Below are 9,960 nucleotides of genomic sequence, written 5' to 3' on the forward strand. Positions count from 1 at the left end.
CACAACACACACCGCGCTGCTGCTGCTGCTGCTGCTGGGAGCAGCCTGGGGAGAAGGAGGCTGTGCCGGATTCATTCACACACTGACAGACACCGAGACGACAGGGTGAGTGCATCCTCTATGGAGATGGTCTTTGATGCTAAAGATTCATACACTAATAATATATTTCTGTCTTTTGGCTTGTATTCTCTCTTTAACCTTATGCTTTTTCTCTCTGACTATCATTCTGTGGCTCAGCTCAAGTGTTCATCTCACGCCACGTCTCATGCTCATGCTGTATTTTTTTTTGCTACACCTCCTACTCCGGATGTTTAGACGTTCTTCTTCTGTCTCTCCAACTGCAGGCACATGCTGGCTGCTGTTGACAGCAACAACAATAGCAACCTCACAGGCGGTGGCAGCAGCAGCTTCAGAGGAATCCCCCCCCCCCCCGCAGCATCACAAGCAGCTGTAGGAGACAGCAGACACCCGCCGAGAGCACCGGGCCGCCTTCCTCGCCTCGTTACCCCAGGACAGCGGCTCGGAGATGGGCTGCTCCTCAGGCCGCCAGCCCCCCGCCCCGGTGCTTCACCCGGACCTGGACTGCGGCAACGGCAGCGAGAGCAACACCTTGCCCCAGGACTCTGAGAACCAGAACCAGGGCTTGAACGGAGAAGGAGGCGTGGGGAGAGACCCGGCGAAACCCCCCGAGACGCTCCCCACGCTGGAGCGCCTGGCCCAGGCCACGGGCGGCACGGAGAAGTCCTGGTACCGCTGCGTGTTCCCGTTCGGCGTGATCTCGCTGGTGATCGGGGTGGCGGGCACCGGGGTGACGTTCACCTTCAACACGCTGCCCCAGACCAAGGTGGTGTCGGTGGCGCTGCTGTGCGTCGGCGTGGTGATGCTGCTGGTGGCCGCCGTGTGCTGGAGGGCCCACAGGCTGAGGAAGAGGAAGAAGAAGGAGGGGGGGTTCTTCAGCTCCGAACAGGGCACTTTGTGATGGAGTGGTCGGGCGGGACGGAGGGGTGGACACACAGTACAGGCACTTCCCTCTGAGGCGGGACGGGGCACTTCGAGACGGAGGGGGTCGACCGATATGGAGAAAGAACGGAGAGGACTTAATGAGAAGGATGAGGAGTGTGGATGAACAAACTTTTCTTCTCTGCACTAGGATGGAGGGATGGAGAGGGGAGAAGAGACGGATCGATGAAGCAATGCCATCATATTTTGGTCCAATGGGAACTTTGTGATGGTGTTGACTGAGGGAGAAGCAGACAGATGTGTATTCAGACCTAAGCAGGAGGAATCAAGTGGATACCTGAAGTGTCAGTTCATCAAAGCCAATCATTTAGACAGCCTAAGGAGATGAAGAGGGGAAAGAAACGTCACACTAAAAATTCCCTATGTTGAGAGAGACTCCAACCCTCCTCTCTCGTCTTATTCTTTCCATACGGGAACTATGGATTTGCCTGATGGAGATCCGGTGGAGCGGGGAACCCAGGGGACTTGAATAGATCATATATCTCCATTACTGGCCTCTTTGCGTCAGGGAAATGGATGAGAGAGAGGCTCCTCAGGACCTGGGAAATGGGACTTGTAGCAGAATTCAGCATATGTGACTTATTTAACACCAGATTTGATTGACAGAGCCCAGCGGCCAGGACAGATTGGAACCTCCCAGTCGAGGTGTGCCTGTTTGGGGCTAGATGTGTTACGATGGACAGATGTCTGCTTGACTGATGTCCTGCCAAGCAACATCTGGATCAGCCTCAATCACAGTCTGAGAGAAACTGGAAAAGTCAAACTTGTGGTGTGTGTGTGTTTGTGCGAGTTTGTGTGTGCAGTTTTTTTTTACAGAGACAATAGTCTTACACTGTTTCATACCGAGGGAAACGGTAGCCTAAAGGTTAGAGAAGCTCGTGACCAGAAGGTTGCCGGTTTGAAACCTGGCTGAGTAAATCTGGCAAGGAGAAGTGAATGAAACATGCTTTCCCCTCCGTAAACAACCAGTCTTTTGGTGCCTGTTAGCAAGTTAGTGACTCACACCAACTGCTCCAGTGGAGCTGCTCATTAGGCAAAAGTAGAAGACAGGTTGCACTGGGCAGCTCTCTGGTGTGAAAGTTTGTATCTGAAAGTGAAGCAGGGCATCGGAGAGAAAAGCATGTATGCACAGCAAATTGTCCTGTGGTAAATAAGGCTTAAAGACCCCATGAAATGAAAAAGAACGTTATTTTACCTTTTTGCCAATGTTGCTGTACATCTATTCACCAATACAAGCCAAAAGAAAAGTAAAAAAATTAGATTTCTAGAAATTTTATATCAAAATGAGCAGACCATCTCTTTCCAGTAAACAGCACATTTCTGTTGATGACTCATCCTGCACTCAAGGGCGGATACAAAATTTTCATCCAATGAAATTTTGATAACCGTTGGGATTATTCCCCCACCTGTTTTTTCCAGTTCAGCTAGCAACATTGACAGACAAAGGTGTGTTGTTGGCTTCCCAGATGGGGCGACGGAGGTAGACTGCTGTCCATGTTTGATCTGAGCGGGTTTGACTTCCTACATATCTCATTAATATTCAAATGACCCCCTCCCGCTGGTGTTTCCCGTCCTAACTTTGTTTCATCATAAATACATCAATACATGGAAGCAAAGCACACTCTCTATGCCACTTCATGGGGTCTTTAAAGAATTACATACACACACACAGTCTCCCTTTCGTGTTCTTTATTTTTCTGTCAGCATCTCCTCTTTGTGTGACCAGACACAAAGGGCAACACTCCACCTTCCCCCCCACCAAGGTAAGCCATCCATCAAGAGTTAAAGTGGATCAATATAAACCACCAGTCTGTGAAGTATGAAGCTTTGGAGCGAGCGAGGCTGCACTTTCAGTCCCTGCAGCCCCAGAGAGAGCAGACTCTGTGGGGCGACAGATGAAAAGCCGTTCCCCTTGGCTCTTGAACTTGTTATGGACGACCGGGGCATCGTTTGACAGCGCGGCGATAAATGACAAACGGCGAGGGAATCCCGTTCCAGGCAGACCGACAAAGAAAAGGTGTATGCCTGTCCCTTCCTTCGCTATCGATCCTCTACAGCAAAGCTATTCCCCTCCTCCATCCCTCCTGCTCTGCTCCTCGCCTCCTGCTGAACCCAACGGAGCCGATGCTGATGGACATTTCGGTGTAAACGCTCCCTTCTCTCACAGAGGGGAAGTCGAACCTTCTCCTCCTTCTCTTCCTTCTTTCCCTCCGTTCTCATTTTTCTCCGGCTATCCAGGGAAGGATTGTTTATAAACTGGATGTGAAAAATGGACGTTATGTAAACTTTTCCCTGGGTGCAGATTTAACCAGATCTTTCCTCACCTCTTTTTAACACCTGATGTACAGCGGTAGCCATTGTAGAAGCCCTCCTTAATGCATTTCTCCTGCTTCTGTCTTGCATTAGCACTGGAAATCACTCTTTCTTGAACATCAAACAGTAGGACCAAATTACTCTTAACTCAGAAGTGTCTCTCAACTCACTAGCTACCAGACCGTTCCTTGTAAATTGCAACAGGACGGAGCCAAGATGTAGCAGTAATTCAGCGAGCATGCAGGAAAATACTACAATGGCTATAGTAGTGTAATTTAGTTTAATTCATGGGGGAACTACATGTACCATGGTCCTTAGCAACAGGGGGTTGAGGATTCAAGGAAGACCCAGCAGGTTCCTGTCAGCTGTAGCGATGTTATTGTGTTTGATTGCTGACTTTTTGATCGCTATCTGTTTGATGAAATGTCAGTGGGAATCAGATGTGGTCTAGTTAGTTTTTGTTAGTTCATTTATTTTTCATTTTAGAAATTTAAAGCCCGACCACTACAGTTATCATGCGGAGCAACAGCTGTGGAAGTGTGCTTGTGTTTTTGTGTGTGTGTGTGTGTGTGTGTGTGTGTGTGTGTGTGAGTCATAAAGACCACCCTTGGACCGTTTAATCCTTTCCCGTTTTTTCCCTCCCTCCTTCTCCATGCCGATTTTCCAGTTTCATGCGGTGCTTACTTGATTTGTTCATAAAACCTGAGCTGATCTAAGATAATCCGTCACAGTAATGTATCCATTAAACTGCATACACACTCCCTCTTAAATACTGAATATTATCCTGAACGACATATCATAAATTATAGGTACTGTGTCTAACCAAGAAAGTAGCCACATTTCTGAATGTATACCGTGTTTACAGTAAATGTCTTATGAACATCTTTGTATAGACTGTAAAGACTATTTATGTATAATCTATTTTCACTAGACAGAAGACATATCTATCTCTTTGAGGGAGTTGACTGTCAGACGACTATTTATTTCTGTCTCAGCGAATCTAATTACAGCTATCTCGTCGTAATGATTTCACGTCTGTTGCTATGAGTATAAATTGAAATTGTTTCATTCCAAAATGAGATATCCGCCATTTGGATAAATAAAGTAAAGCACATTATGGGTTACGATTATGAGTCATCCCTTGCTTACAGAATAGTTACATTTTTAAGTATTTAATGATTCGTTGTTGTTTTTTAATATTGACTGATTAATTTGACATTGTATTTTTTCTCCCCCAAAACGGATATATATAGTTTTGGAATGAAACTATTCAGTTGTCCAAGTGGTTGTGATCAACTAGCTTTCAGTTTGTTGGCATGGCCCAGCTTTTCTTTCAGTGCCTTTTACTTGCGACGTCGATATTCCTCTGTAATAGGTGCAGTTACTGTAAGCTGTGCAGCAGTACCAGTGCCAGTAATAGAGTAGCCCAAGAGAAGCAGAGATGTTTCCATTTATTTCAGTCAAGTCACTTTGGGTGTTAATGGTGTGCATGAAATTACCTTGACTCACACTTTGATACAGCTCCTTTCATAAATGACCAGAAATACCAAATATATTTGTCGAGTTGTTTATTTTTCTGTCTCTCTTAAATGTCCGTAAGATTGTACATTTTTGCTGTTTACTGTAAGTTGATAGAAGCCTATTTGCAAGCACTGAATTAAATGCAAAATTTGATTTTGGAAACAAGCTGTATGATTATTATTATTGCTGTCAGTTTGCAAAGAGTTTCTTTTCACCATGCTGGGAAAGTGAGTCATTATAGTGTCATTATAGAAGACTTTTATGGAACGTTTAGAGAGCCGTTAACAATGGCACCATTGAGGGACATGCCACCATGTTGGAAGAGTGACAACAAAAGGAAAGATTGAACATTATCACCTCTTCTTCGCTGACCTTTTCACTCATTTTATAGTATAGAAGCAGTTGCGTTACAAATCTCCTAGCGACCACGGCTGTCGTCATGGAGCTCCAGTAGAGCACTGGCTCTGTGCCAATAATGGCTAAACATGCTGGAGTAGAAAAAGAGAGAGAGCCTAACTGAAAAAGATTGTTGTGGTGTGGGTGCAGGCCAATTAATGTTATAGGTAAAAGTGAATCGTCCGATACGGTAAATTTGACCTGAACAAACTCTTAGCTAGGTAAATAGCCAGCAGGCTTATTTAGCAAAGACATTGATGGTAACATGCGAGTGACCAGCCACCACTAATGCTAATGCTCATTTTTACTAGATACGTTAGCGCTCAAATCAGATGTGTTAAACAGTAATGGTTAGCTGATCACATACTATGGTTAGCTAGTTAACAAGCTTACATTATCTGAACACAAGTCTATCTGATGTACAAGTGGCAAAATTAGCATCTCCCAGTCAAAAACAGCACAGATATTAGCCATTAGCCAGCCCTATCTGTTGAGACGGACAAGTTGTATGTTGAGAAATGCAATCAGCCATTCACAGCCAGTTCCCCAAGAGGGGACCTCCAATATGTCCACCAGATGGTTTGTTACATCACCTGAAAGCCTGCCTATAGTCCTCTCAAGCGTGACATCATTTTTCAGCCCAAATCCTACCCTCATTTAGTCTAATGTGGAAATGAAAAGGGGTGTAAAAACATTGCCTTTAACTGCATCCAACGATAATATTGACTATTTCTACTTTCAAGAGTTCCTTTGTTATGCATTTCTTTATTTGTTGAGATGGATTCTGAAAAAAAAAAAAAAATAGCTAGCCATACTTAGCTTAGCATTCCAGCATTTCAAGGCTTTGTGAAGCAATGATAACGCAACATCCACACCATGGTCGTGAAAACATTTTTAAAAATTCAGTAAGGTGTTAAAATATGTAATAACTCAGTCATTTCTATTTCTATTATTTCACCCATTTTAAGAGCATAACAATCGGCAAATGGGATTTAAAAATCCAAGTCATTTTCGCCATTAAAAAAACCCAAAACGAATCTGAATATAATCTGAAAGCCTGGAAATTACACTTTAGAGAACAATATTTTGAACACTGACTGTACCACCCACCTAGGCGATCGTAACTGGTTTTGTTGTCACTCCTCCGTCACGTTGGCTTTTCCCACACAACCTCTCATTAGCATGTTCAACTAATTAGCCTGGCGTGGACTAATCCAAACACTCAGCGGTGCAGGCCTCTATTGATTCCCACAAATGCAGCCGTGCTCATCGTCATCTCAGCAGCTTTGTGAACACAGCTGTGAAGATTTCTATGAATATTCAAATGAGCACCCATCCTGAACGCACTCGCCTTTTCTCCTCTTCTTCCACGTTTTCCCTACATCCACCCTCACATATCTATAAAGGATTGTGTCATCTTCTCTCTCCCTCCCTCCCTCTGGACGGAGCTAAAAATAGCCCAGGCTGTCGAAAGCAAGAGAGAAAGACGGCGAGGGTGGTGGTCTGCTGGTGGGGAGCAGGAGGTGTGAGAGTTAAAGTGGGCAACCTGTCCAATTGCAACTCACAAATTACGCTGTAATTAATGGTTAGTTGACAGCAACAGATCGGAATTAGATCAAATGTAGATATAGCTGATTAATGCCTTACACTGAATTGCAGCTACCACTTGTATCTATGGGGAAATTAACAGTTACTGTATGAATATGCATTATTGATTTACTTTGGTTTCAAAATAGTGATGAAGAAGTTTGTGTATAAAAACTCCATACCAGTATCTTCTTGTCTGTTTAAATCAAACTTATCATATCCTATTAATAAAAAATGGGATATAGGAAGCAAGGATTTAGAGATGGGAACTAGCCTACAACAAAAAGATAGGAGTTTTAATTATACAAACATTTATCGGAGGCGTAGCCTGAGGCAGAAATAATCTCATTGGTTGAGTTAAACTTCAGTGGGCGGAGCCAAAGAGCCACAGTGTTTTGGAACACAAATTAGCGAACTGGCAAATTTGAATGGCAAAGAAGGAACTCTGGTCAAAATATAAATAAAAATCTAAATGACAATGACATTTTTTCACTGATTCACGTCCATCTCACTCATGATGTTGAAGGTCAGCAGCTAGCTAACTAACTTACCTAGATAGCTATAGGCTAGTATGGCTAGTTTGAACTTGGAAGGTCAGCTAGGCTAACTAGCTAACCTAGATAACTTAGTATGGATAGATTGCATTGTTAGTAGTAGAGCGCTAGGCTTCATAATATTAGCTTCCTCTTCTCTTACCTCTTGTCTTTTTCACTGGGTTTCAGTGAAACGTTACTTAGTCCAAAAAGATAACATAATTAAAAGGCTGCAAGGAAGAGAGAGTGGGAGAGTGAGAGAGAGTCTGTATGTTTATACAGACTAAAATACAACTGTAGGAGTATTTTTTCTCTGGAGAGAGAAAGAGAGATTGCCTGTTTGTTCTTCTTCATTGATTTAGGCTAAATAATTACACTCAATGCCCTACTTACAGTTGCACATAATTTCCACCTGTGGTCAAGCAGACTAGAGGGCAAAGCTCTAGTAATTAGTTTAAGTAACATTTAAATATCACTCTCTATTCTTCCATGCCCCCCCAACCCCCCCCTCTCATTTTTCCATTAAACTTTTCATTTTCCCTCCTGTGGTTAAAGTCACTGTCACGGACAAATCATCTCATTAGCGCGTTCTGCTAATTAGCCAGGCATGGATTCCTTCTGCTTAGCTGCTACTCATGCCTGGCAGGTCCAGTGTCAAAGGTTGGTAATTACCATGGTGTGAAGTCACCTCACATGTTCTCCAGATCTATCGACACATCTCTCTTCCTCTCTGCCTCCCATCCTTCTGCTCCCTCTACTTTCAATTTAGCTGCTTAATGTGAAACCACACGTGAAAAAGTGAAAAAAAAAAAAGAAAAAGTGAAAGTATCCTCACTGGAAAAGTTACGCATTTCCCTCGGCTTCCCATTTTCAAAGCAAACTCCTGGTAAGGCAGATGGTAAAATATCACATAATTACACACTCACGCATGCATGTGCCCAAGCACAAAGGAACTACTCAGATACGATGAGTACATGACAGACTCTAAGAAATTAGGCTAGAGCTTGTGTGTGTGTGTGTGCAAATCTGTGTGCCTGTGAATGCCTGCTCCACGTGTGTGTTCAGTCTATTCATTTCCCCAAGGGGCAATTTGTTTGCAGTAAGTAAAACCAAAGGGTAAAATACAACGTTGTACACAAAAACATGAATGCATACATACTGTACATCCATACATAGTAAAAAAAAGGAGTTCATAGTAAAAATAAACACCAATCAACACTAGGGCAATCTGTAAGTAGGTATTAAGCCTTGAAGCCAATGTGATTCGAGAACTCTTTATTTTTGCTACACACTCATGTCTTGGAGTTAAGAAATGTGCAAGAAGGGTCTTCACGCTTCACCGGGCAAGCTGCAGCTGATGGGTAGAGCCATGAGCGGCAATCACGAATGCTCATTGGTCCAGAGCCCAAGTAGACCTAGGCGTTACTATAGTAGGGAGAGAGAGCGGCCGTAGACTTTGGGCCACAGGGGGAAGAAAAGTCAACGAGCGTGACAGACTTTTTAACATTAGGCAAAAGGAAAGGAATGGCTGGTAAGTTGGGAAACCCCGATGAGCTTGTGCTTTCAGTTCTATGGAAGGAAATGAGTGGTTCAGTGGGTATTGGCACAGTAGTAGGCACATGGTGTGGGGAGAAAACAGACATGGGGCCATCACTAACATGAGGGTCTGCAGTGGCTGAGTTTCCGTCCCTCAGGCAAATGTCTTCAAAGTTCCTGGACAGAAGCTTTGTGGTTAGGATGCAGACCGTGTTTGTTCTGCCACCAGAACAGGTCGAAGTTGTCTATAAAACGCAGACCAACAGCAATGCAATATTTCTGTAGCCCAAGTGTGAAGAGGCAGCTGAACCGCTCTGAGCTGTGAGTCGATCTCCCTGTATGATTGTTGAATGTCTCTTGGTGCAAAAATGGCAGCTCTAGAAAGAAGCCCTCACTCTTTGATTCTGAGGGACTGAAACCAAAACTTGAGGTTTACCACTGATGTTTACCACCCGCTGGCTCCAAGGACTACAGACCGGTGGCATTGACCTCCCACATCATGAAGACCCTGGAGAGACTTGTCCTGGAACAGCTCCGACCCATGGTCAAGCCACTCTTGGACCCCCTCCAGTTCGCCTACCAGCCCCGACTTGGAGTTGAGGACGCGGTCATCTACCTGCTAAACCGCGTCTACGCCCACCTGGACAAACCGGCGAGCACTGTGAGGGTCATGTTTTTTGACTTTTCCAGTGCTTTCAACACCATCCGGCCGGCTCTACTGGGTGAGAAGCTGACAGCGATGCAGGTGGATGCCCCCCTCGTGTCCTGGATTGTCAACTACCTGACTGGCAGACCGCAGTATGTGCGCTTGCAACACTGTGTGTCAGACAGAGTGGATAGGACTGGGGCCCCGCAGGGGACAGTCCTATCTCCCTTCCTCTTCACCCTCTACACCACAGACTTCAACTACAACACAGAGTCCTGCCATCTTCAGAAGTTCTCTGATGACTCTGCTATAGTTGGATGTATCAGCAAGGGTGAGGAGGCTGAGTATAGGGCTGTGGTAGGAAACTTTGTCACATGGTGTGAGCAGAACCATCTGCAGCTCAACGTG

The 9,960-nt window shown here is 44.7% G+C and overlaps 1 protein-coding gene across 1 annotated transcript; it reads left to right on the forward strand.

The window, feature by feature from the left end:
• Positions 1 to 526: 526 nt before the first annotated feature.
• Positions 527 to 979, forward strand: LOC139651386 (transmembrane protein 100-like). The gene has a single exon (XM_071528281.1). The coding sequence runs from the start codon at positions 527 to 529 to the stop codon at positions 977 to 979; it is 453 nt and encodes a 150-aa protein (XP_071384382.1).
• The last annotated feature ends 8,981 nt before the right edge of the window (positions 980 to 9,960 follow it).

The sequence above is a fragment of the Centroberyx affinis genome, unplaced genomic scaffold (assembly GCF_046629955.1).
Source record: "Centroberyx affinis isolate AG114_WGS23_722 - 3 ecotype Tasmania unplaced genomic scaffold, CSIRO-AGI_Caff_v1 ptg001650l_1, whole genome shotgun sequence".
Classification (NCBI taxonomy): Eukaryota; Metazoa; Chordata; class Actinopteri; order Beryciformes; family Berycidae; genus Centroberyx; species Centroberyx affinis.

Bases quoted from the DNA above. Each gene is read 5' to 3' on its own strand.
- LOC139651386 (XM_071528281.1), top strand. From the start codon at position 527: ATGGGCTGCTCCTCAGGCCGCCAGCCCCCCGCCCCGGTGCTTCACCCG.